The sequence below is a fragment of the Oncorhynchus tshawytscha genome, unplaced genomic scaffold (assembly GCF_018296145.1).
Source record: "Oncorhynchus tshawytscha isolate Ot180627B unplaced genomic scaffold, Otsh_v2.0 Un_contig_3121_pilon_pilon, whole genome shotgun sequence".
Taxonomy (NCBI): Eukaryota; Metazoa; Chordata; class Actinopteri; order Salmoniformes; family Salmonidae; genus Oncorhynchus; species Oncorhynchus tshawytscha.
Window position 1 is genome coordinate 522,054 of NW_024609809.1, and position 27,778 is coordinate 549,831.

Consider the following 27,778-nt stretch of genomic DNA (forward strand, 5'->3'; position numbering starts at 1 on the left):
GACCTTTCGGTTAGTGGCCCAATGCGCTAACTGCTAGGCTACATTCCACCGAGTATCATATAACCTACAGAAGCAGGAGAGAAGTCTCAGAGCAAAGATCTCCAATAATTTGACCCTTGCCTTCCCCAGGCAAGTATTATGGATGTATTAAGCTCATTCCACATGGTTTTACTGATTCATCTCTGAAGATGTAAACCCACTCCTGGGAAAGGTTGAAAAAAGCACTATGTAATGTGTTCAATAAGCCCATATTGATCCAGATAGTTAACTGTTTAGATATTATTATCCAAATATCTAAATGTGTATCAACACAAGAGTAAATATTGTGTTAATATAAAAATACTTGTATCAGTATGAATATGAATATAATTTGTTTTTATGTTACCACAGTATGTTTTCCACATTTACAGTACTGCATAGTGGGCTACAATGAAGGTGGTCCAACTATTTACACAAAGGGGGAAAAGGTGTCAACACGCGCCTTGCGCACCACACGCGCACAGCACAGGTATTTTGCCGGAGGTCCCTGCTCGAGCCTGCTGCTGCTACGGACTTTTTAATATGTTCATCAGAACTGTAACTCGCCTGGGATTTGCTGTCGGGGTAGACTAGCCACTGTAATTCATGTAGTTAGATTTTAAGTAATATGGTTCAAATACCACCTAATCTCTCCAGACTATTAAACGTTGACCAGCGGACTGACGGAGTTCTTCACTGCAGCAACACTCCGCACTGACCACACGTCTTCCTGACCGTTTAATCACATTTTACTTTACATGTCAACTTAATTTCTCCCTTTGGCTTTGTCATTTATGACCATTTAATTGTTTTGCACTCATCGGGAAAATTTGCTAACTTCGACGCTCCTCGGATCTTGTTTTATTTCTTCGGGATCCTTGTGAAAGTCCCGTTACGCGCTGGATATGTGGTGGATGTTGTTTCCTCGATGGATCTGGTTTCTCGTTGGACAGTGCTACGTCTTGCTCCTGATCATAGACAGCTGTGTGAGGGTGAAAGCGATGCCAATGTCCATGCCCAACAAAGTGGTGTACTCTCACGCGGGCATGTGCCCCAACGAGATGAACCCCAACCTGTGGGTGGACGCCATGAGCACCTGTATGCGCGAGTGCGAGTTGGACCGGGTGAGTTTCTGGTATCAGTTTTCCTCGCGGGCTGGAGACAAATAGGGGACACTTTATTCTGTCAAAAGTTTATCTACATAAAGTTTCTGCAATTTAATTCATGGAATGAAAGGTGGAGATAAGTGGGACATGCGCACTGCACACTGTTTTTGGCCATTCAAATTCAATTGTGACCACATTGCCTCTGTTGTTTATTTCTGAATTTCTCTTTGAATTAGATTGAATATCTCCTCAATCAGATACTTGTTCATAGACTACAGTTTTTGGAAATAGCAGACACTGGTGTATATGCCCACAATATTACATTTGTTGTCAACAGATTGTTCACCTAGACAGCTCAGTAATTCAAACCAGCAACCTTTCAGTTACTGACCCAACACTCTTAACCGCTAGGCTACCTGACCATACCAGTTACTGACCCAACACTCTTAACCGCTAGGCTACCTGACCATACCAGTTACTGACCCAACACTCTTAACCGCTAGGCTACTTGACCACACCAGTTACTGACTCAACACTCTTAACCGCTAGGCTACCTGACCATACCAGTTACTGACCCAACACTCTTAACCACTAGGCTACCTGACCACACCAGTTACTGACTCAACACTCTTAACCGCTAGGCTACCTGACCATACCAGTTACTGACCCAACACTCTTAACCGCTAGGCTACCTGACCATACCAGTTACTGACCCAACACTCTTAACCGCTAGGCTACCTGACCACACCAGTTACTGACCCAACACTCTTAACCGCTAGGCTACCTGACCATACCAGTTACTGACCCAACACTCTTAACCGCTAGGCTACCTGACCATACCAGTTACTGACCCAACACTCTTAACCGCTAGGCTACCTGACCATACCAGTTACTGACCCAACACTCTTAACCGCTAGGCTACCTGACCATACCAGTTACTGACCCAACACTCTTAACCGCTAGGCTACCTGACCATACCAGTTACTGACCCAACACTCTTAACCGCTAGGCTACCTGACCATACCAGTTACTGACCCAACACTCTTAACCGCTAGGCTACCTGACCATACCAGTTACTGACCCAACACTCTTAACCGCTAGGCTACCTGACCATACCAGTTACTGACCCAACACTCTTAACCGCTAGGCTACCTGACCATACCAGTTACTGACCCAACACTCTTAACCCATACCAGTTACTGCTCTTACCTAGGCTACCTGACCATACCAGTTACTGACCCAACACTCTTAACCGCTAGGCTACCTGACCATACCAGTTACTGACCCAACACTCTTAACCGCTAGGCTACCTGACCACACCAGTTACTGACCCAACACTCTTAACCGCTAGGCTACCTGACCATACCAGTTACTGACCCAACACTCTTAACCGCTAGGCTACCTGACCATACCAGTTACTGACCCAACACTCTTAACCACTAGGCTACCTGACCATACCAGTTACTGACCCAACACTCTTAACCGCTAGGCTACCTGACCATACCAGTTACTGACCCAACACTCTTAACCGCTAGGCTACCTGACCATACCAGTTACTGACCCAACACTCTTAACCGCTAGGCTACCTGACCATACCAGTTACTGACCCAACACTCTTAACCGCTAGGCTACCTGACCATACCAGTTACTGACCCAACACTCTTAACCGCTAGGCTACCTGACCATACCAGTTACTGACCCAACACTCTTAACCGCTAGGCTACCTGACCATACCAGTTACTGACCCAACACTCTTAACCGCTAGGCTACCTGACCATACCAGTTACTGACCCAACACTCTTAACCGCTAGGCTACCTGACCATACCAGTTACTGACCCAACACTCTTAACCGCTAGGCTACCTGACCATACCAGTTACTGACCCAACACTCTTAACCGCTAGGCTACCTGACCATACCAGTTACTGACCCAACACTCTTAACCTCTAGGCTACCTGCCACCCATGACTATTGAATCAAATAACTTTTATTACTCTGCATTATGAGATATTGAGAAGTAAGCATGTAAAATGTATAGCCTACAATACCAACCTCACATTGCATAGTATTGTTTCATTACATTAGAAAGTGCATCACTCTCAAGTTCCTTAACATCCTATATGTTTCCTGAGTGCATAATGAACTGAAACATGCTGATCCTAACAGAACACCTCCCATGTATCCCCTATCACCCCCAAGGACTGTGAAAACTTTGAGAAATGCTGCAACAACGTGTGTGGGAACAAGAGCTGTGTGGCGGCGCGCTACATGGACATTAAGGGCAAGAAGGGGCCGGTTGGCATGCCAAAAGGGGTCAAGTGTGACAAGTTCATGTGTACGCAGCAGGGCTCCGAGTGTGACATCTGGGAGGGCCAGCCCGTGTGTAAGTGCCGGGACCGCTGTGAGAGAGAGCCCCACTTCACATGTGCCTCAGACGGTATGACCTACTACAACAAGTGTTACATGGATGCAGAGGCCTGCTCCAAGGGCATCTCTATCTCTGTGGTCACCTGCAGGTAAACAGGAAACATCTATGTATAGACTCCCATATTAATCACATGTTAATAGAAAGGTTCTGAATAGACTGCGGTGTTTACTGTTTTGTTGTGCTATGACTGCTTTGTTATGTTGATATCCATCTCTATGGTAACAGGAACTGAAAATTAATAGATGGGATTCTGAATTATAACTGTAGACATAATAACCCTATATTTCTGTATTTGTATGAGATCTGTATTCCTCTGTAGTTACACAGGAGTAATGCTCACTCAATCTAGCGTTTCACTCAGCTTTTGTTTTATGCATTTGAGTTTCTTGTACCAACCTTTGTCTATCACACACCCAGCTCAAGGTAGATTACATTACTGTGGTAACTAATCTATTCTTCTCTCTCTGACATCACCTCTGCAGGTACCACCTCACCTGGCCAAACACCAGCCCGTTGCCCATGGAGACCACCCTGCGGCCAACCACTGCCCTCCTGGAGACCACCCCCCCGGCTGACATCCATCCTCCAATGATGCTCAGCAACCCCACTCAGCAGGCTGTGTTTGTGGGCGAGACAGCCAGCTTCCTGTGCGAAGTGTCAGGTAAGCCCAGTCCGGAGGTGACCTGGGAGAAGCAGCTGGAGGGCAAGGAGAACACAGTGATGAGGCCCAATCACGTGCAGGGGAACGTAGTGGTCACCAACATCGGCCAGCTGGTCATCTACAATGCCCAGCAACAGGACGCCGGCATCTACACCTGCACGGCCAAGAACCTGGGGGGGGCTGTGACCTCCCACTACCCACTGTCGGTGATCCAGAGAGACACGGGCCAGAAGGAGGGTGAGGTAGGGAATGCCACCAACCCATTCCCATTCCCCGCCGAAGAGTGCCTGAAGGGGCCGGACAGTGACGACTGTGGGGAGGAGAGCATAAGCTGGTACTACGAAGCCAAGAGGAACAATTGCTTCACCTTTACCTACAGCCAGTGCAACAAGAACCGCAACCACTTTGACAGCTACGAGACATGCATGTTGTCGTGCGGGGCAGAGCTGTCGGCTCCCTGCTCTCTCCCCAGCCTGCAGGGACCCTGTAAGGCCTACGAGCCCCGCTGGGCCTACAGCAGCACCCTCAAACAGTGCCAGTCCTTCATCTGGGGCGGCTGTGGAGGCAATGAAAACAACTTTGAATCCAAAGAGGCCTGCGAGGAGATGTGTCCTTTTCCGAAAAACCATAACTGTAAGATGTGTAAACCGCGGGGCAAGATGGTGACCAGCTTCTGCAAGAGCGACTTCATCATCCTGGGGCGTGTGACAGAGTTGCCTGAAGAACAGGACTCGGGCCACGCCCTGATCACCGTGGAGGAGATCTTAAAGGACGAGAAAATGGGCCTCAAGTTCTTCGGCCAGGAACCCTTGGAGGTGACCTTGATGAACATGGACTGGAACTGCCCGTGCCCCAACATCACCATGGCCAACGGGCAGCTCATCATCATGGGAGACGTCCACAACGGCATGGCCGTGCTGCAGCCCGACAGCTTCGTGGGGAGCTCCACCGCACGCAGGGTCAGGAAGCTCCGAGAGGTCATTCACAAGAAGACCTGTGATTTTCTCAAAGAGTTCCCAACAAACCAGTAGTTACTCTCTGAGAGATCCCCAGTATCCTGTACAAGAGCTGTCTATATCAAGAAAAGCAAACTGGTTCTAGCATCCAGTATGAGCTATTGTCTGAGATTTCCCCACTATCCAGTAGGGAAGATATCTAGAAGAGTAGACTGGGACTTTTTCAAAGTTTCTTACCATTCAGTAGCCGGATGATGGCTTTTGTTGATTATTGCTTTCTCCTTCTCCTAAAGGTGGGGACTGAACCAATACCTTAACACTGATCCGACAAGCTGTTTCCCTACCCATGACCTTCTCTTTAGTTTCCACAGAAGACACATTTTGTATGCATTTTGTCATATTTTCCACTGGCTATCTCCTTCACTCAGATGTTCTCCATATACAATAGATATCTAGAAGATCCATGACTTTCTCAGATGACGGCTGCTGTTAGCTGATTCCAGATTCTCGTTTCTCTCCTTCACTCTGAAGTTTGGACATTAAGTGTTGGGGCTCCTCTGTACTATGGAAATGGCTGGAGGTACCTGTATATTTAAAACAACGACAGATTTATACTTTGTGTGGATTCACTTTCTGAAAGGAGAGCTAATTGTCCGTATATAGTACTGTAGCGGTGACTTATATCAAGCGCTTACCTTGGAAATATTTTAGTTAAACTAAAATGGCTCTTTGAATAATATTTTAAATTCAAATATATTATCTTGGTATGAATGTACTAATGCCTGACAGATAGCTCAACTCTGTGCCTTGGTTAATATGAATGTTATATTATGTTGACTTAAAGTATCTATGGTATCCTGAAAGAGACATTTTGTAATATATATTATCGTGCTTGAGCTCACGATAATGTCATGTAAAGCTCATGGATCAAACAAGTCCTTTGATTCCACTAGAAACCACTTTGTAGTCCATGATTGCTGATACAGTATATGAACTTCTGTTCTTAACATCCTATTTATTTTTTATCCTTTTAGAGATACACCCAATTCAATAATGGACAGACTTATGTTATGTTATTTTGTAAATCCAAATGATAAAGATGTTCATAACACAATGGTAAAGAAATAAAAATGACACTTTGAAAGAATATCCACTTCTTATCTCTGTGTTGCGCTATGCTTTTATACCTTTAAAATGACTGACAGCAGGTGTCTGTCTGCCAGTCTGTCTGTCTGCCAGTCTGTCTGTCTGTCTGCCAGTTTGTCTGTCGGTCTGTGTCTGTCTGTCTGTCTGTCTGTCTGTCTGTCTGTCTGTCTGTCTGTCTGTCTGTCTGTCTGTCTGTCTGTCTGTCTGTCTGTCGGTCTGCCAGTCTTTCTGTCTGTCTGTCTGTCTGTCTGTCTGTCTGTCTGTCTGTCTGTCTGTCTGTCTGTCTGTCTGTCTGTCTGTCTGTCTGTCTGTCTGTCTGTCTGTCTGTCTGTCTGTCTGTCTGTCTGTCTGTCTGCGTGTATTTGTATGTTCACAGGCAAGCGTAATTGTGCATGTGTGCATGTGATTTTCTAGTTTATACCAGCCCCCTATCTTCCTCCACCCCCTTTCCTCATCCCCCCTTCACATGGCGGGCCAAGTTTGGCATTAAATCTGGAGCAGGTCACATTCCAGCCCAGCTGTGAAGGGCTGCTGAGCCCAGGGGGACGGAGAAGAGAGCAGCCTGGCCGGCCTTGTGTTGTGTCTGGGTCTGGCTGGGCCCTCCATCCTCCACCCACCACCCACTGGCCCTCAGATCTTTCATGTGTGAGGGGCTGACGGAAGGGGGGAGGAGAGGGGGAGGAAAGGATGTAGGCCATCTCTCTCTCACCCTCGGCTGGACACATCTGTGTAAAGGGGCTATGCGGAGGGGGGAGAGGGGGAAGTTAGATGAAGGGGCCGTAACGGGAAAGCAAAGTGGAGTTGGGATGGAGTGATGCATGCTCTCTCTCTCTCTCTCTCTCTCCATCAGATGGGCACCCTGCAGTCTGTCTCTCTCTCTCTCTCCATCAGATGGGCACCCTGCAGTCTCTCTCTCTCTCTCTCTCTCTCTCTCTCTCTCTCTCCATCAGATGGGCACCCTGCAGTCTCTCTCTCTCCATCAGGTGGGCACCCTGCAGTCTGTCTCTCTCTCTCTCTCTCTCTCTCTCTCCATCAGATGGGTACCCTGCAGTCTGTCTCTCTCTCTCCATCAGATGGGCACCCTGCAGTCTGTCTCTCTCTCTCTCTCTCTCTCTCTCTCTCTCTCTCCATCAGATGGGCACCCTGCAATCTGTCTCTCTCTCTCTCTCTCTATCAGATGGGCACCCTGCAGTCTGTCTCTCTCTCATCTCAGCGCTCCCTCTCCAGCCACGCTCTGACCCGACGCGGGGGGAGGTGGTAGGCCCACAGACTGGGCTGTGTTTAAAGCAGAATTTGAACTTTTGACTTGGCTGGCTGGGCTGAAGCCAGGGCTGGAGGCTGGGAGTTGGGACTCGGGTAAAGGGAAAGGGCTAGAGCTAGGATGTAGGGCTGGAGATAGGGCTTAGGTTGGGGTAAAAGGCCGGAGCTGGTCCCTGGGCTAGGGTATAAAGCTAGTAGTCTGGGGTTAGGGTATGGATCTGGTCCCTGGGCTAGGGTATAAAGCTAGTAGTCTGGGGTTAGGGTCTGGAGCTGGTCCCTGGGCTAGGGTATAAAGCTAGTAGTCTGGGGTTAGGGTCTGGAGCTGATCCCTGGGCTAGGGTATAAAGCTAGAGTCTCGGGTTAGGGTCCGGAGCTGGTCCCTGGGCTAGGGTATAAAGCTAGTAGTCTGGGGTTAGGGTCTGGAGCTGGTCCCTGGGCTAGGGTATAAAGCTAGAGTCTCGGGTTAGGGTCTGGAGCTGGTCCCTGGGCTAGGGTTTTAAGCTAGTAGTCTGGGGTTAGGGTCTGGAGCTGGTCTCTGGGCTAGGGTATAAAGCTAGTAGTCTGGGGTTAGGGTCTGGAGCTGGTCCCTGGGCTAGGGTATAAAGCTAGTAGTCTGGGGTTAGGGTCTGGAGCTGGTCCCTGGGCTAGGGTATACAGCTAGTAGTCTGGGGTTAGGATCTGGAGCTGGTCCCTGGGCTAGGGTATAAAGCTAGTAGTCTGTGGTTAGGGTCTGGAGCTGGTCCCTGGCTAGGGTTTAAAGCTAGTAGTCTGGGGTTAGGGTCTGGAGCTGGTCCCTGGACTAGGGTTTTAAGCTAGTAGTCTGGGGTTAGGGTCTGGAGCTGTCGGTCTCTGGGCTAGAGTATAAAGCTAGTAGTCTGGGGTTAGGGTCTGGAGCTGGTCTCTGGGCTAGGGTATAAAGCTAGTAGTCTGGGGTTAGGGTCTGGAGCTGGTCCCTGGGCTAGGGTATACAGCTAGTAGTCTGGGGTTAGGGTCTGGAGCTGGTCCCTGGGCTAGGGTATACAGCTAGTAGTCTAGGGTTAGGGTCTGGAGCTGGGGTTGTAGCTGGGGGCTGGAGTTGGGGTTACGGCTGGGGGCTGGAGTTGGGGTTAGGGTTGGGACTGGGGTAGGTAGGTACTAGTTGTGTTGGGGCTTGATCCGAGGCTGACACTGTGACTGGAACTAGATCAGAAAGAGGGACAGGGAAATAAACGATAAAGAGTCAAGAAGGTTTTCCCAGGGTGGGCCCCTCACCCGTCTGCCCCCTCGGGCCCACACACAGCACAGGGCCGACCCCTGACCCCCTAAGCTGCTAATGAAAAAGAGGCCAGGAGGAAAAGACCACTTTCATTATGGGCTGTTGACAAGTGTTACGTACGGAACTAGTCAGGACCTAGACAGAGATGTCAGGCTCAAGTTCACTTTGAACCCACAGACCAAACAGACCATAATAACACAAGATTATTTTCAAGATGGATGCATTCAAACTAGGCTAGTCTTATATGCTCTGATGAGAACCTCTCTGATTTCAGCCTGAAAATGCTTTACACATGATTTGACTCATTCCTTAATATGCAGATCATATTTATTGTGTTTGGGTATAGGCTACAGTTTTAAAAACATTAACACTGTAATGCAGTTTTTTAAATCTGCTTTATTCTAGGTAGAAACACTGACCTCTGTTGATGATTTAGAGGATTTACATGTCAGGGACACAAGACACAACTGCTACAGGTGTTACAATGTGGTTCACTCATCTTTTACCAATCACATCCAACCTGGATCATCTGATGATTCTTAAACTGACTGATTCGGAAGAACATAACGAGTGTAGGAATATTTACATCCAAAGGATTTCGACCATGACTCATGCTATCAAAGGATATTCAAATGGATCCTTCTGTCATAATTGCTCAGTCAGAAGAAATTGCGAGGTATCATGCAATGATGTCATAGCAATGATATGAAGCAATGGATCTCTGAAATCCTGGCAAAATCATAATAATGACGATGATAGCAGAAAACCTGCTCTGGATCCCCCTAGCAGAGTCCAGCTTAATGTAATAGTGTTCAGCTCATCAGGTTTGGATGTTCCATTTGGTGCCATTGCAGTTAGTCCAGAACACACACACCGTTCCATTTGGTGAATAGTGTTGATGACATAGTGTGAGTCATCCGTCGAAGATGAGAGGAGTTCTGTTGCCAGGTAGTTCTGAGTCTGAGAGAGAGAGAGGGAGAGAGAGAGAGAGAGGGAGAGAGGGAGGAGAGAGAGAGAGAGAGAGAGAGAGAGAGAGAGAGAGAGAGAGAGAGAGAGAGAGAGAGAGAGAGAGAGAGAGAGAGAAAGAGGGAGGGAGGGGTTAGATAGAGAATAAGAGAGACAGGATGAGAGAGAGAGAGAGAGCGGAGAAGAGAGAGGGGTAGATGGAGAGACAGAGGGTGAGAAGGGGTGGATAGAGAATGAGAGAGTGATAGCGAGCGAGAAAAGTATAGAGATAGAGATGGAGAAGCAATAGACAGAACCAGAGAGGGAGAGGGAGGGAGAGAGAGAGAAAAAGAAAACGAGAGAGATAGAGAGGTGTGGAGGGGTGAGAGAGAGGGAGAGAGGTGTGGAGGGGTGAGAGAGAGGGAGAGAGGTGTGGAGGGGTGAGAGAGAGATAGAGAGGTGTGGAGGGGTGAGAGAGAGGGAGAGAGGTGTGGAGGGGTGAGAGAGAGATAGAGAGGTGTGGAGGGGTGAGAGAGAGGGAGAGAGGTGTGGAGGGGTGAGAGAGAGATAGAGAGGTGTGGAGGGGTGAGAGAGAGGGAGAGAGAGAGGTGGAGGGGTGAGAGAGATGTGGAGGGGTGAGAGAGGGAGAGAGGTGTGGAGGGGTGAGAGAGAGGGAGAGAGGTGTGGAGGGGTGAGAGAGAGGGAGAGAGAGTGTGGAGGGGTGAGAGAGAGGGAGAGAGAGTGTGGAGGGGTGAGAGAGATGTGGAGGGGTGAGAGAGAGGGAGAGAGTGTGGAGGGGTGAGAGAGAGGGAGAGAGGTGTGGAGGGGTGAGAGAGAGGGAGAGAGGTGTGGAGGGGTGAGAGAGAGGGAGAGAGAGTGTGGAGGGGTGAGAGAGAGGGAGAGAGAGTGTGGAGGGGTGAGAGAGATGTGGAGGGGTGAGAGAGAGGGAGAGAGTGTGGAGGGGTGAGAGAGAGGGAGAGAGAGAGAAAAAGAAAACGAGAGAGATAGAGAGGTGTGGAGGGGTGAGAGAGAGGGAGAGAGGTGTGGAGGGGTGAGAGAGAGATGTGGAGGGGTAAGAGAGAGGTAGAGAGGTGTGGAGGGGTGAGAGAGAGGAGAGAGGTGTGGAGGGGTGAGAGAGAGGGAGAGAGGTGTGGAGGGGTGAGAGAGAGGGAGAGGTGTGGAGGGGTGAGAGAGATAGAGAGGTGTGGAGGGGTGAGAGAGAGGGAGAGAGAGAGAAAAAGAAAACGAGAGAGATAGAGAGGTGTGGAGGGGTGAGAGAGAGGGAGAGAGGTGTGGAGGGGTGAGGGAGATGTGGAGGGGTGAGAGAGAGATAGAGAGGTGTGGAGGGGTGAGAGAGAGGGAGAGAGGTGTGGAGGGTTGAGAGAGAGGTGTGGAGGGGTGAGAGAGAGGGAGAGAGGTGTGGAGGGGTGAGCGAGAGGGAGAGAGAGTGTGACCCACTTCCGGTGCAGGTGTTTGATCTTGGTTGACACTGAGCACACAGCAGGAATGACTATCAACACACGTAGCTGACTGAGATGGCCTCCAAAACAGAGCAGCACTCCACAACACTGAGATCAGACATCTCTGTCTCTCTCACGCTCTCTTATTGATGGATGTGGCGATAGAAATACATCTCTATAGCTAGTTGGACTTTGAGGAAATCTATGTCCTTTCGGGTCGATGCCTCTTTCTATGTAAAATGTTTTCTTGCATTGCAATCCGGACATTGTGAGCTGTGATACAGCCATGCCAACTGGTAATGAGTCCTCTTGTCCACTTGATGGCAGTATAATATAATCTATCCTTAGGCTACTACATACTGTTCTCACACACAGGACCAAAAGTCAAAACAGCTGCATCAGTTTTCCTGAACATCTTGTTCTCCTCAGATATTTACTATACTATCACAACATACAATATGCAAGCAGTCCATCTACCGGTATGTTATTTATTTACATGTCCTGAACTATGCTTAGGAATACTGTCCTGGACACGATTGTTTCTCTTATTTATTTATTGTCTATGTGCTGCTTACCTAACGAAGCAGGTGTAAAATAAACGCCTGAAATCCCCCACATACATACTGGTCTTGACGAGAAGAAAAGAAACTGCCGGGGGAGGTTCTCTTCTGCAATGTTCAACCAATCCAGTAAATGTGGAGGAGGAGTTTAGATGGAGTGTCACCTTGTTAACTTCTGAAAGAGGAAGTTGGGTCACAGGCTCTCTTTCCATTCAACTGAAAACCAGAACATGTTGGGGACTCAGATGCAAAGGACAAATATTGATAGGCTCTTTACACGTTTAAATCACAGGCAGACATTTTCTATCTTTTAGCATTGTAAGGAGTCCTTGTAATGCCAGGATGAACTAACTAGATTAAGCATTTTGGACCTTTTGATATGAGCATGAATTATAACAACAGCTATTGCAGAAATCTCCACTCGCATCAATACCAAAAAGCATCCTTTCTCCTTCTGCCCTTCCGTTAACTTCCTGTCCTCTCCTCTCTTTTCTTAAACTGCATAAGGCGGCATCGTCCAATCAGGTCCTTTGTTTCTGTCCAAACAGGGAGTATTGTTGTCTCTGATTGGCTGTGGGTTAAAATGACACATCTGCCAGTAATGTGTCTGTTTCTAGAGCTCTACGTGGATCTTTGTGACTGTCCATGGCTGTGGAACATGTGGGTTTGAGCATCAGGCTGCCAATGTGATTCAGGGTCAGATGGGATCAGAACTGCAATGTAATACTGAATGTCAATCTGTTTAGGTCTCTCTGTGTTGCCATGGGCATTGGCCTATCTCTAACTTATCTCTGTATCTCTTATCTCTCTCTCTCTGTTGCCATAGGCCTCTCTCTCTCTCTCTCTCTCTCTCTCTCTCTCTCTCACACACACCCTCTCTCTCTCTGTCTCCATCTGGTGTCACTCCATCATACTCCAACCCAGTGAAAGAAACAGTTATGGACACTTACAGAGTGTGTGCACGTGTGTGTGTGTGTCTGTGTGTGTGTGTGTGTGTGTGTGCGCACATGTATGTGTGTGTGTGTGTGTGCCTGTGTGTGTTTATGAGTGGCACTGGCACATTGATACCTATGGGTGCCATTTGTGGGATATTCTGGCTGGTGGCTTGTGAAGGTATTCCTAGAGAGATTGAACGTGAGTGGCAGCATCACAGACGAGACAGTGAAATGTCCCCCGGGGTCACTATCAGAGATATACAACTGCTTTGAAGGTGTGGGGCTCATTTAATCATGTATAGAGAGAATTTGTCAGGTTATAGTAGTGATGCTAGTAGTCATGTATCAAATCAACAAAGTATTTACACTGACAGGCAACATCTGATGTTCTCTATAACTTGATCATTTGTGATATGATATTATTATGTAGTTCTGAGAGTGTGTACATACAGAATGTGTGTGTAGTCTCTTCACCGTGGAGTCACATCTTACATCAAAGATCAAATGAGCTGGGTGATTTATTTGCTTGACTATTCCATTGATTACTTTATCCCTCACAGGTTACTACTGTTCTCTCTCCTCCCTCCTCCCTCCTCTCTCTCCCTCCTCTTTCCACCCTCCTCCCACCCTCCACCCTCCCCCTCCTCCATCCTCCCGCCTCACTCCTCTCTCTACCCTCCTCTCTCCTCCCTCCACCCTCCTCCCTCCTCTCTCACCCTCCTCTCTCTCCCTTCTCCATCCTCTCTCTCCCATCTTCCTCCTCTCTCTACCTTCCTCTCTCCTCCCTCCTCCCTCCACCCTCCTCTCTCCACCCTCCTCTCTCACCCTCCTCCCTCCTCTCTCCTCCCTCCACCCTCCTCTCTCCTCCCTCCACCCTCCTCCCTCCTCTCTCACCCTCCTCTCTCTCCCTTCTCCATCCTCTCTCTCCCATCTTCCTCCTCTCTCTACCTTCCTCTCTCCTCCCTCCACCCTCCTCCCTCCACCCTCCTCGCTCCACCCTCCTCTCTCACCCTCCTCCCTCCTCTCTCCTCCCTCCTCCCTCCTCTCTTGCCTTCCTCTCCCTTCTCCCTCCTCTCTCTCCCATCTTCCTCCTCTCTCTCCCTCCTCCCTCCTCCCTCTACCTTCCTCTCTCCTCCCTCCACCCTTCTCTCTCTCCACCCCCTCTCTCACCCTCCTCTCTCTCCCTCCACCCTCTTCTCTCCACCCTCCCTCCCCTCCTCCCTCCTCCATCCTCCCTCCTCCCTCCTCCCTCCTCTCGCTCCTTCCTCCCTCCACCCTCCGCTCTCCACCCTCCTCTCTCACCCTCCTCTATCTCCCTCCTCCCTCCTCCCTCCACCCTCCACCCTCATCTCTCTCCCTCCTCTATCTTTCTCCTCCCTCCACCCACCTCTCCCTCCCTCCTCCCTCCACCCTCCTCTATCCCTCCTCCCTCCTCTCTCTCCCTCCTCTCTCCACCCTCCTCTCTCTCCCATCTCCCTCCCTCCTCCCTCCTCTCTCTCCCTTCTCCCTCCACCTCCCTCCCTCTCCTTCCTCCACTGTCCACTCTCCTCTCTCTCCCATCTCCCATCTCCCATCTCCCATCTCCCTCCCTCCTCCTCCCTCCTCTCTCACCCTCCTCCCTCCTCTCTCTCCCTCCTCTCTCCACCCTCCTCTCTCTCCCATCTCCCTCCCTCCTCTCTCTCCCTTCTCCCTCCACCTCCCTCCCTCTCCTTCCTCCACTGTCCACCCTCCTCCCTCCTCTCTCACCCTCCTCTCTCTCCCTTCTCCATCCTCTCTCTCCCATCTTCCTCCTCTCTCTACCTTCCTCTCTCCTCCCTCCACCCTCCTCCCTCCACCCTCCTCGCTCCACCCTCCTCTCTCACCCTCCTCCCTCCTCCCTCCTCTCTCGCCTTCCTCTCCCTTCTCCCTCCTCTCTCTCCCATCTTCCTCCTCTCTCTCCCTCCTCCCTCCTCCCTCTACCTTCCTCTCTCCTCCCTCCACCCTCCTCTCTCCACCCTCCTCTCTCTCCCATCTCCCTCCCTCCTCCCTCCTCTCTCTCCCTTCTCCCTCCACCTCCCTCCCTCTCCTTCCTCCACTGTCCACCCTCCTCCCTCCTCTCTCACCCTCCTCTCTCTCCCTTCTCCATCCTCTCTCTCCCATCTTCCTCCTCTCTCTACCTTCCTCTCTCCTCCCTCCACCCTCCTCCCTCCACCCTCCTCGCTCCACCCTCCTCTCTCACCCTCCTCCCTCCTCTCTCCTCCCTCCTCCCTCCTCTCTCGCCTTCCTCTCCCTTCTCCCTCCTCTCTCTCCCATCTTCCTCCTCTCTCTCCCTCCTCCCTCCTCCCTCTACCTTCCTCTCTCCTCCCTCCACCCTTCTCTCTCCACCCTCCTCTCTCACCCTCCTCTCTCTCCCTCCACCCTCTTCTCTCCACCCCCTCCTCCCTCCTCCCTCCTCCCTCCTCCTCCTCCCTCCTCCCTCCTCCCTCCTCCCTCCTCTCGCTCCCTCCTCCCTCCACCCTCCGCTCTCCACCCTCCTCTCTCACCCTCCTCTATCTCCCTCCTCCCTCCTCCCTCCACCCTCCACCCTCATCTCTCTCCCTCCTCTATCTTTCTCCTCCCTCCACCCTCCTCTCCCTCCCTCCTCCCTCCACCCTCCTCTATCCCTCCTCCCTCCTCTCTCTCCCTCCTCTCTCCACCCTCCTCTCTCTCCCATCTCCCTCCCTCCTCCCTCCTCTCTCTCCCTTCTCCCTCCACCTCCCTCCCTCTCCTTCCTCCACTGTCCACTCTCCTCTCTCTCCCATCTCCCATCTCCCTCCCTCCTCCCTCCTCTCTCACCCTCCTCCCTCCTCTCTCTCCCTCCTCTCTCCACCCTCCTCTCTCTCCCATCTCCCTCCCTCCTCCCTCCTCTCTCTCCCTCCTCTCCCTCCTCCACCCTCCCTCTCCTCCTCCACTCCACCCTCCTCCCTCCTCTCTCACCCTCCTCTCTCTCCCTTCTCCATCCTCTCTCTCCCATCTTCCTCCTCTCTCTACCTTCCTCTCTCCTCCCTCCACCCTCCTCCCTCCACCCTCCTCGCTCCACCCTCCTCTCTCACCCTCCTCCCCTCCTCCCTCCTCTCTCGCCTTCCTCTCCCTTCTCCCTCCTCTCTCTCCCATCTTCCTCCTCTCTCTCCCTCCTCCCTCCTCCCTCCTCCCTCCTCCCTCCTCCCTCCTCCCTCCTCCCTCCTCCCTCCTCCCTTCCCTCTCCTCCCTCCACCCTCCTCTCTCCACCCTCCTCTCTCACCCTCCTCTCTCGCCCTCCACCCTCCTCTCTCCACCCCCTCCTCCCTCCTCCCTCCCTCCCTCCTCCCTCCTCCCTCCTCCCTCCACCCTCCTCTCGCTCCCTCCTCCCTCCACCCTTCGCTCTCCACCCTCCTCTCTCACCCTCCTTTATCTCCCTCCTCCCTCCTCCCTCCTCCCTCCACCCTCCACCCTCATCTCTCTCCCTCCTCTATCTTTCTCCTCCCTCCACCCTCATCTCCCTCCCTCCTCCCTCCTCTCTCTCCCTTCTCCCTCCACCTCCCTCCCTCTCCTTCCTCCACTGTCCACCCTCCTCTCTCTCCCTTCTTCCTCCACCTCCCTCCCTCTCCTTCCTCCACTGTCCACCCTCCTCTCTCTCCCATCTCCCATCTCCCATCTCCCATCTCCCTCCCCTCCTCCCTCCTCTCTCTCCCTCCTCCCTCCTCTCTCTCCCTTCTCCCTCCCTCTCCTTCCTCCACTGTCCACCCTCCTCTCTCTCTGCATGTCACACTCCACAACCCATCTGTCCCATTCTCTGACTCACTGAGAGGGTGATGGAGAGAAGTTTTGGGAAAAGAGCTACAGGGTAACAAGAGAAGAGAGAGGGGGTATAAAAGGAGTAGGGGTAATAGTAATATATAGAATGTTAACGTATAATGAAGGGAGAATACTCAATACTCATATTCAAATACAGGTAATATCTCTGTCTCTCCCACACACTGTCACACAGATACACTGTGTCAGATCGCCTACACCAGATAGATATGCATGTGTTTGATTGATATTGCTGGCAGAGATTGGGCAGGGATTCATTTGGGATTTTGCATTTAGATAGAACTCCAGTCACAGCCCATCTGTGAAGATCTTTCATGTCTGATGGAAGCCAACTACACACGCAGCACTGTCAATGTTTAATCTATTCATATGAACACGCATGCACACCTACACAGTAGATCTAACAGAAGGCAACCTTAGTAATGCAGCCCAGGTCAAGATTTAATACCCAGTAAAAGAGAGAGAGAGAGAGAGAGAGGAGGAGGAGGAGGAGGAGGAGGAGAGAGGAGAGGGAGAGAGAGAGAGAGGAGGAGGAGGAGAGGAGAGGAGAGAGGAGGAGGAGAGGAGAGGAGAGGAGAGGAGAGGAGAGGAGAGGAGAGGAGAGGAGAGGAGAGGAGAGGAGAGAAAATAGTGGAAGAAAGGAGTGGATCAGAAAGGGCAGGAGAGGATGGGAGGGGTGAAAGGAGGGAAATATGAAGAATGATGTGGCACAAAGAGGATGGGAACATAATGAGACTATAAATCCAGACCTCTTGTCAGAGTTTGTAGTTCGTTCACATAGAGAGGCTACTAAGCAAGAGATGAGATGACAAAGAGATAAGAATAAGCAAAAGATGACAAACAGACAGATTGACTTGAAGGCCTAATATAACTGCCTCTATGTGCTGTGTGAAACAACTCAACCATCCCACAGGAGAGATAGAACAGTGAAACAACTCAACCATCCCACAGAGAGATAGAACAGTGAAACAACTCAGCCATCCCACAGGAGAGAGATAGAACAGTGAAACAACTCAGCCATCCCACAGGAGAGAGATAGAACAGTGAAACAACTCAGCCATCCCACAGGAGAGATAGAACAGTGAAACAACTCAGCCATCCCACAGGGGAGAGAGAGAACAGTGAAACAACTCAACCATCCCACAGGGGAGAGAGAGAACAGTGAAACAACTCAGCCATCCCACAGGGGAGAGAGAGAACAGTGAAACAACTCAACCATCCCACAGGAGAGAGATAGAACAGTGAAACAACTCAACCATCCCACAGGGGAGAGAGAGAACAGTGAAACAACTCAACCATCCACGTGAGAGAGAGAACAGTGAAACAACTCAGCCATCCCACAGGAGAGAGATAGAACAGTGAAACAACTCAACCATCCCACAGGAGAGAGAGAGAGAACAGTGAAACAACTCAGTCATCCCACAGGAGAGAGATAGAACAGTGAAACAACTCAGCCATCCCACAGGAGAGAGATAGAACAGTGAAACAACTCAACCATCCCACAGGAGAGAGATAGAACAGTGAAACAACTCAACCATCCCACAGGAGAGAGATAGAACAGTGAAACAACTCAGCCATCCCACAGGAGAGAGATAGAACAGTGAAACAACTCAACCATCCCACAGGGAGAGATAGAACAGTGAAACAACTCAACCATAGAACAGTGAAACAACTCAACCATCCCACAGGAGAGAGATAGAACAGTGAAAAACACCATCCCACAGGAGAGAGATAGAACAGTGAAACAATCCCATCCCACAGGAGAGAGAGAACAGTGAAACAACTCAACCATCCCACAGGAGAGAGATAGAACAGTGAAACAACTCAACCATCCCACAGGAGAGAGATAGAACAGTGAAACAACTCAACCATCCCACAGGAGAGAGAGAACAGTGAAACAACTCAACCATCCCACATGAGAGAGAGAACAGTGAAACAACTCAACCATCCCACAGGAGAGAGAGAGAACAGTGAAACAACTCAACCATCCCACAGGAGAGATAGAACAGTGAAACAACTCAACCAGAACAGTGAAACAACTCAACCATCCCACATGAGAGAGATAGAACAGTGAAACCCATCCCACAGAGAGAGATAGAACAGTGAAACAACTCAACCATCCCACAGGAGAGAGATAGAACAGTGAAACAACTCAACCATCCCACATGAGAGAGATAGAACAGTGAAACAACTCAACCATCCCACAGAGAGAGATAGAACAGTGAAACAACTCAACCATCCCACATGAGAGAGATAGAACAGTGAAACAACTCAACCATCCCACAGGAGAGAGATAGAACAGTGAAACAACTCAACCATCCCACATGAGAGAGATAGAACAGTGAAACAACTCAACCATCCCACAGAGAGAGATAGAACAGTGAAACAACTCAACCATCCCAGGAGAGAGATAGAACAGTGAAACAACTCAACCATCCCACATGAGAGAGATAGAACAGTGAAACAACTCAACCATCCCACAGAGAGAGAGATAGAACAGTGAAACAACTCAACCATCCCACATGAGAGAGATAGAACAGTGAAACAACTCAACCATCCCACAGGAGAGAGATAGAACAGTGAAACAACTCAACCATCCCACAGGAGAGAGATAGAACAGTGAAACAACTCAACCATCCCACAGAGAGAACAGAAACAACTCAACCATCCCTCAGGAGAGAGATAGAACAGTGAAAAACAACCATCCCACAGGAGAGAGATAGAACAGTGAAACAATCCCATCCCACAGAGAGAGATAGAACAGTGAAACAACTCAACCATCCCACAGGAGAGAGATAGAACAGTGAAACAACTCAACCATCCCACAGGAGAGAGATAGAACAGTGAAACAACTCAACCATCCCACAGGAGAGAGATAGAACAGTGAAACAACTCAGCCATCCCACAGGAGAGAGATAGAACAGTGAAACAACTCAACCATCCCACAGGAGAGAGATAGAACAGTGAAACAACTCAACCATCCCACAGGAGAGAGATAGAACAGTGAAACAACTCAACCATCCCACAGGAGAGAGATAGAACAGTGAAACAACTCAGCCATCCCACAGGAGAGAGATAGAACAGTGAAACAACTCAGCCATCCCACAGGAGAGAGATAGAACAGTGAAACAACTCAGTCATCCCACAGGAGAGAGATAGAACAGTGAAACAACTCAGCCATCCCACAGGAGAGAGATAGAACAGTGAAACAACTCAGTCATCCCACAGGAGAGAGATAGCAGAGATCTTTAGAACACATTATTCTAATCCCCCACAAACCAATTTCAGGGAATTATTTGTTGAAATCCCAAATCTTTTCCGTTTCGGAAGAGGAATCCTCAGATAGCCTTCTAGTGCCCAGTGAAATTGGTTTCTATTCATGACTAGACTGTAGGACATTGATGTAGCTGTACATTCTCTTAGCAGATAAAAGTAGAAAGGGGGAGAGAGAGATCAGAGAGTCGGTGAGAGAGAGAGGAAGAAATCATTTCTAAGAAAAAGAGATTCAGAAAGAAAGAGAGAGATGTTTACTGTTAATTTTTGGCAATGTTAACATAGGTTTCCCATGCCATTAAGCCCTTAAATTGGAATTGAACAGAGCAAGAGAGATATATAGAGAGAGAGAGAGAGAGAGAGAGAGAGAGAGAGAGAGAGAGAGAGAAGAGAGAGAGAGGGAGAAAGAGAGAGAGAGAGAGAGAGAGGGAGAGAGAGAGAGAAAGAGAGAGAGAGAGAGGGGGAGAAAGAGAGAGAGAGGGTCTGCTATACAAACTGATGGAAAGTGATGTTGGGGGTAAAACATATGACATTATAAAATCCATGTACACAAACAACAAGTGTGCAGTTAAAATTGGCAAAAAACACACACATTTCTTCACACAGGGTCGTGGGGTGAGACAGGGATGCAGCTTAAGCCCCACCCTCTTCAACATATATATTAACGAATTGGCGCGGGCACTAGAAAAGTCTGCAGCACCCGGCCTCACCCTACTAGAATCCGAAGTCAAATGTCTGCTGTTTGCTGATGATCTGGTGCTTCTGTCACCAACCAAGGAGGGCCTACAGCAGCACCTAGACCTTATGCACAGATTCTGTCAGACCTGGGCCCTGACAGTAAATCTCAGTAAGACCAGAAATAATGGTGTTCCAAAAAAGGTCCAGTCACCAGGACCACAAATACAAATTCCATCTAGACACTGTTGCCCTAGAGCACACAAAAAACTATACATACCTTGGCCTAAACATCAGCGCCACAGGTAACTTCCACAAAGCTGTGAACGATCTGAGAGACAAGGCAAGAAGGGCATTCTATGCCATCAAAAGGAACATCAATTTCAACATACCAATTAGGATTTGATTAAAACTACTTGAATCAGTCATAGAGCCCATTGCCCTCTATGGTTGTGAGGTCTGGGGTCCGCTCACCAACCAAGACTTCACAAAATGGGACAAACACCAAATTGAGACTCTGCACGCAGAATTCTGCAAAAATATCCTCCGTGTACAACGTAGAACACCAAATAATGCATGCAGAGCAGAATTAGGCCGATACCCACTAATTATCCAAATCCAGAAAAGAGCCATTAAATTCTATAACCACCTAAAAGAAAGCGATTCCCAAACCTTCCATAACAAAGCCATCACCTACAGAGAGATGAACCTGGAGAAGAGTCCCCTAAGCAAGCTGGTCCTGGGGCTCTGTTCACAAACACAAACACACCCTACAGAGCCCCAGGACAGCAGCACAATTAGACCCAACCAAATCATGAGAAAACAAAAAGATAATTACTTGACACATTGGAAAGAATTAACAAAAAAACAGAGCAAACTAGAATGCTATTTGGCCCTACACAGAGAGTACACAGCGGCAGAATACCTGACCACTGTGACTGACCCAAAATTAAGGAAAGCCTTGCTATTGCCTTGCTATTGAGAAAGGCCGCCGTAGGCAGACATGGCTCTCAAGAGAAGACAGGCTATGTGCTCACTGCCCACAAAATGAGGTGGAAATTGAGCTGCACTTCCTAACCTCCTGCCCAATGTATGACCATATTAGAGAGACATATTTCCCTCAGATTACACAGTTCCACAAAGAATTCGAAAAAAAAATCCAATTTTGATAAACTCCCATATCTACTGGGTGAAATTCCACAGTGTGCCATCACAGCAGCAAGATTTGTGACCACGAGAAAAGGGCAACCAGTGAAGAACAAACACCATTGTAAATACAACCCATATTTATGCTAATTTATTTTCCCTTGTATGCCTTAACCATTTGTACATTGTTAAAACACTGTATATATATAATATGACATTTGTAATGTCTTTATTGTTTTGAAACTTCTGTATGTGCAATGTTTACTGTTAATTTTTATTGTTTATTTCACTTTATATATTCACTTTAAATATTATCTACCTCACTTGCTTTGGCAATGTTAACACATGTTTCTCATGCCAATAAAGCCCTTGAATTGAATTGAATTGAAATTGAGAGAGAGAGAGAGAGAGAGAGAGAGAGAGAGAGAGAGAGAGAGAGAGAGAGAGAGAGAGAGAGAGAGGGAGAGAGAGAAAGAGAGAGAGCACAAGAGAGGGGAATTAACATTTAAATAAGTGCTGTGTGTTATTCTGTGTGACTGGCTCTCTGTCATAGCTCCCTGCCAATGAATCCATAATCAGCCCAGCTCACGATCTCATGGAACCACAGCACTGTGACGTACATATACGTCTCGCTCTGTATGACTCACACGCACGCATACACACACACACAGAGAGACAGACAGACAGAGGGAACTGATATCTGTATGAAGTCAGAGTGGCAGTGTGGCAGTGTTTATCTACCACTACCTGGCTAGTCTTATCAGGAACAATGCACCATGGAGGTGACAGCCTAGAATACTGAAATGGTTTTCATTGTTTGGTTATCTCATACAGCTCTGGTGCATATACCTGAGTGAATGCTTGAGTGTGTGAGCATGCTTCACTGCGTCACTGCACTGCATTGTGTGTGTGTGTGTGTGTGTGTGTGTGTGTGTGTGTGTGTGTGTGTGTGTGTGTGTGTGTGTGTGTGTGTGTGTGTGTGTGTGTGTGTGTGTGTGTGTGTGTGTGTGTGTGTGTGTGTGTGTGTGTGTGTGTGTGTGAGAGAGAGAGAGCCAAGCCCCCTCTATTGCCAGGCGTGACTGCGTCTGTGTACCCTGTCGTCAGCACCCTGCCTACCTCTCTTCCTCTCCATCAGCACAGTAAGCCCTGGGCCCGTCTACGTGCCACTAACAAGGTTTCCATCCAACCTGTTTATGTAAGTAAATTAATTACACGTCGGATAAAAAATGTCACGACAGGCCTGATGCAAATTTCTCGGTAAACTTTCCAAACGTCGACAAAACAAAATATGCTAGACATGGTGGGATCTTTTTGTAAAATTAATTATGCGAGAAAGGGTGGTGGAAACGGCTTTGTGCGCAAATATTGATAAAATAACCATCATATCGAAGTAAAGTTGGAGTCACGCAACGATATGTTGTGTGATCCTCCCACTACAACTCTGGAAAGCATGCAGTTCATTAGGCTACGGATGAAATAAAGGAACTTCACAGGGGGTGAAGCTTAATGCTCCTATAAATGTTGAGGGTCTGATTCTGGTGACATGAAGATCGATGCTTGGCTGCTGTTTGACAAATACAAATAATCTGATATGTAGCCGACTCACACTGTTTCTGCTACCGTTGGCTAGAGCGAACGTGTCACGACCCGAGGTGGTTCGCTATGAAAGGTCAATCAACCAGTGGCGTTGAAAATGCGATGGAAACCCATTTAACTTGTGTTTGTTATTTGGCACATGGGAATGTAACCACAAAATGTATTTTTATGTGAACTAAATCATCACGCACAGACTTTTATTCACAACATGGCAATTCGATGGAAACACATCTCTGGTGGGAAAATGTGTTTTTAAGCCGATTGTAATGTATTCACATGGAAACCTTGCTACAGTAAAGTCTGGTTCATCCTGTTTTTTTCCTTGGGGAAATGGGTCTTCCCAGCTTGAAGACATCAGCATGAGAGATCAGTGTAGAGAGAATGTGTCACACCCTGATCTGTTCCACCTGTCCTTGTGATTGTCTCCACCCCCCCTCCAGGTGTCGCCCATCTCCCTCATTATCCCCTGTGTATTTATACTTGTGTTCTCTGTTTGTCCATTGCCAGTTCGTCATGTTTGTCGGGTCAACCAGCATTTTTCTCAGCTCTGGCCTTTTCCCAGTCACTCCTTGTCTCTGAGCCTGCCTGCCCGACTACTCTGCCCTTCCTGACCCTGAGCCTGCCTGCCGTCCTGTACCTTTGCCCCACCTCTGGATTACCGACCTCTGCCTGACCCAGAGCCTGCCTGCCATCCTGTACCTTTGCCCCCTACTCTGTATTACCAACCCCTGCCTGCCTTGACCTGTCGTTGACTGCCCCTGTTGCTGTAATAAACATTGTTACTTCGACAGTCTGCATCTGGGTCTTACCTTGATTCCTGATAGAATGGCTACATTATTGTCTCTGACATCTCTGATATCTAAAAGCCAACCGCTACTTCCCCAATGATAAACTCTAGACTGTAGCGTTGTTGGGAATCTATTTAAGTCCCAAACGGAGCCCTACTCCTTATATATTCCCTATATGGCTCTGGTCAAAAGTAGCACACTATTTAGGGAATAGGGTGCCATTTGGGATGTAAACTAAATCCTATGACGTGTAAGGGATTCCTCAAGAGATCATGACTAACATGAGCAGAACCCATGACTAAGCTATAACATGATTATATCATTTCATCCTATCAATGCACAAACAAATAATGTGATTATTAACTCACCAGTCTGAGTCACATACAGAGGACTCAGCACTGTAGTCAGTTAAGTTGTTATTATGATCACTTAGAATGTGGCCCTGGTTCTTGTTATATTCCTGGCTTGACAATGTTTACGTCCCAAATGGCACCCTATTCTCTTTATACTGCGCTACTTTTGACTGGGGCCCATAGCTCTCTGAACAAAATAAGTGCACTGTATAGGGAATAGGGTGTCATTTGGGACATAGCCAGTGGCATAAACCTCATGGGCAGAGCATTCTATTGGAAATACAGGCCTCTGTTTGCTGATGGTCGTGATGACATCACATGTCTTGTTGGCGTGGCACCAGTGGGGCCAATGAGATGGATTGTTGCTGTGAGGTGCTCTGTGAATGGCCACTAGGGGGAGTATTAGCTCACTGAGTTAGTGACGTCAGCCTACCTGGCGACTTCCATCTCACAGTGGTCAGAGAAGGACAGTTCACCCATGTTACACATTCACCTCAGCTATTTGGAGGGCTAGAAAGATAGATCTGCTTTTCCATGCCATTTGAATTTAGCCTGGTTAAACCACGTATCAGTGTTCAGTCCGGTTTAACCAGGCTGAGTTAAAGTAACTACATTGCATGATGTTCTGCAACTTTTGGAGAAAAAAAATGTATTTAACCAGGTAACCTAGTTGAGGACAAGTTCTCATTTACAACTGTGACCTGGCCAAGATAAAGCAAAGCAGTGCGACAGAAACAACAACACAGAGTTACACATGGAATAAAGAAGTGTACAGTCAATAACACAATAGAAAAAGAAAGTCTACATACAGCGTGTGCAAAACAACAATTTAGCAAATTAACACTGGAGTGATAGATGGGCAGAAGGTGATGTGCAAGTAGAGATATTGGTGTGCAAAAGAGCAGTAGAGTAGGGAATGCATTACTTGAATGCATTTACTGTATTTATTGTAAGTTGCTGTAGGTCGATTACTGTATGGCCTAAACAATATTAGAACTGTCCTGGGATCAGTTATTAGGAGTAGAGGGGGCTAACTGGAGGGTTGGGCTCCCTGCTGTCTCTCTGTTTGTAAAGATAAACACTGTTCTCTGTGCTGCTCCCAGTCTGGGGATAAACAAACCATCTCAGCAGCTACGCTTTGAGCTCCTGAACGCATCCCAGGACAATATCCTGAGCAGATTAGTCTGAGCAGGATAATCGTAGCCGTGTGTGTGTGTGTGTGTGTATGGACACTATATATACAAAAGTATGTGGACACCCCTTCAAATGAGTGGATTTAGCTATTTCAGCCACAACCGTTGCTGACAGGTGTATAAAATCGAGCACACAGCCATGCAATCTCCATAGACAAAAATTGTCAGTAGAATGGCCTGTACTAAAGAGCTCAGTGACTCAGTGACTTTCAACGTGCCACCTTTCTGACGAATCAGTTCGTCAATTTTCTGCCCTGCTAGAGCTGCTCATGTGAGTACTGTTCTTGTGAAGCCGAGCAGCCACACACAAGCCTAAGATCACCATGCGCAATGCCAGCCTTCGGCTGGGGTGGTGTAAAGCAAAGATCACTCTGGAGCAGTGGAAACACGTTCTCTGGAGTGATGAATCACGCTTCACCATCTGGCATTCCGAGGGACGAATGTGGGTTTGGCGAATACCAGGAGAACTCTACCTGCCTGAATGCATAGTGCCAACTGTAAAGTTTGGTGGAAGAGGAATAATGGTCTGGGGCTGTTTTTCATGGTTTGGGCTAGGTCCCTTAGTTCCAGTGAAGGTAAATCTTAATGCTACAGCATACTATGACATTCTAGACGGTTTTGGGCTTCCAACTTTGTGGCAACAGTTTGGGGAAGGCCCTTTCCTGTTTCAGCATGACACTGCCCCCGTGCACAAAGTGAGGTCCATACAGAAATGGTTTATTAAGATCGGTGCAGAAGAACTTGACTGGCCTGCACAGAGCCCTGACCTCAACTCCATCGAACACCTTTGGGATGAATTGGAACACCAACTGCGAACCAGGCCTAATCGCCCAACATCAGTGCCCGACCTCACTAATGCTCTTGAGGCTGAATGGAAGCAAGTCCCCACAGCAATGTTCCAATATCTAGTGGAATACTTTCCCAGAAGAGCAGAGGCTGTTATAGCGGCAAAGGGGGACCAACTCCATATTAATGCCCATGATTTTATAACGAGATGTTTGACAAACAGGTGTCCACATACTTTTGGTGATGTAGTGTATGTGTGTGTGGGTGTTTGTCAAATCAGATTTATTTGTCTCATACACATGGTTAGCAGATGTTAATGCGAGTGTAGCGAAATGCTTGTGTGTGTGCGCACACGCACACGCGCACACACACGCACACACTGACAGCCTAAGACTCTCATCATTTGTTCATTTCAAAGTCAAAGATAGCTGGAGGAGGATATTAACAGAGACTCAGAAGGATGAGTGTGTCCCTGAACATACATTAAAGAACCATGTGATCAGACGTGTCATTATGTGAGAATGGCACAGAATCTACCACGCATGTAAATCATCACATTACCTGGTTACGCTCAGACCTTTCAATGTAAATTGCCTGAGAATATCGGAGAGAGGTGACTCAGTCAGGGGTGGGACTGAAGAGCAGCTAAACCACGTCTGGAATTAGTATAGCCTATTAGAAATATATTTATCAGATGTTGGAATGAAACAGGCCTTTGGCTATGTGTTCACATACTGGGAAAAAACAAAGAGCCCATATGCACATATCGTGAGTTTTACTGTATTTTCCAGGGCTGTTTTCCATGGGGAAATGTTTGCCCTTTTGAGGTGGTGGCTGATTGTTTATGGGAGTGCTGGATACCCCTTTTTGTTTTCAAATGCTGGGTTCACCATTAACCTACGAACCTATCCACTGTCCCGTTTATGCACTCAGAATTCACTTCTTCACTTCATTCTGACCAGAGTCCATTTTCAAAAGTTCAGTTGCCATAGTAACGGTGGCTGTGGTATGCCAGCTTCCTGAGGCCAACAATAGGTTATGTTTCCTTCCAGCTGACTTCCAGTCAATACACACATCAGATGTATTGCTGCTTGGCAGGTTAATCCTCCACCGGACGTCATTATTACACTGACTAGGTGTCCCCCTTTCTCTTTCTTGTTTATTCTCTCCCTCTCTCTCTCTCTCTCTCTCTCTCTCTCTCTCTCTCTCTCTCTCTCTCTCTCTCTCTCTCTGTCTCTCTCTCTCTCTCTCTCTCTCTCTCTCTCTCTCTCTCTCCCCATCTCTCTCGTCTCTCTCCTCTCTCTCTCTCTCTCTCTCCCTCTCTCTCTCTCTCTCTCTCACAAGATCTCTCTCTCTCTCTCTCTCTCTCTCTCTCTCTCTCTCTCTCTCTCTCTCTCTCTCTCTGTCTCTCTCTCTCTCTCTCTCTCTC

General features: G+C 48.4%; 1 protein-coding gene and 1 long non-coding RNA gene across 2 annotated transcripts in view; one reads left to right on the forward strand and one right to left on the reverse strand.

Annotated features, from left to right (window-relative positions):
- The first annotated feature begins 500 nt into the window (after window positions 1-500).
- On the forward strand, window positions 501-6,315 carry LOC121845973 (WAP, Kazal, immunoglobulin, Kunitz and NTR domain-containing protein 2-like). The gene is made up of 3 exons (XM_042318567.1): window positions 501-1,142; window positions 3,323-3,639; window positions 4,034-6,315. The coding sequence occupies exons 1-3, from the start codon at window positions 924-926 to the stop codon at window positions 5,241-5,243; spliced, it is 1,746 nt and encodes a 581-aa protein (XP_042174501.1). The 5' UTR covers window positions 501-923; the 3' UTR covers window positions 5,244-6,315.
- A 2,890-nt stretch (window positions 6,316-9,205) lies between these two features.
- LOC121845974 overlaps window positions 9,206-27,778 on the reverse strand; it is a 65,645-nt gene continuing 47,072 nt past the window's right edge. The window contains exon 2 of the long non-coding RNA XR_006082946.1: window positions 9,206-9,789. This is a non-coding gene — a long non-coding RNA (uncharacterized LOC121845974). The remainder of the gene's footprint in view (window positions 9,790-27,778) is intronic.

Coding starts and splice junctions, on each gene's coding strand:
- LOC121845973 (XM_042318567.1), top strand. CDS start 924: ATGTGGTGGATGTTGTTTCCTCGATGGATCTGGTTTCTCGTTGGACAG. Junction 1,143..3,322: donor GCGAGTGCGAGTTGGACCGG/GTGAGTTTCTGG, acceptor ATCACCCCCAAG/GACTGTGAAAACTTTGAGAA. Junction 3,640..4,033: donor ATCTCTGTGGTCACCTGCAG/GTAAACAGGAAA, acceptor TCACCTCTGCAG/GTACCACCTCACCTGGCCAA.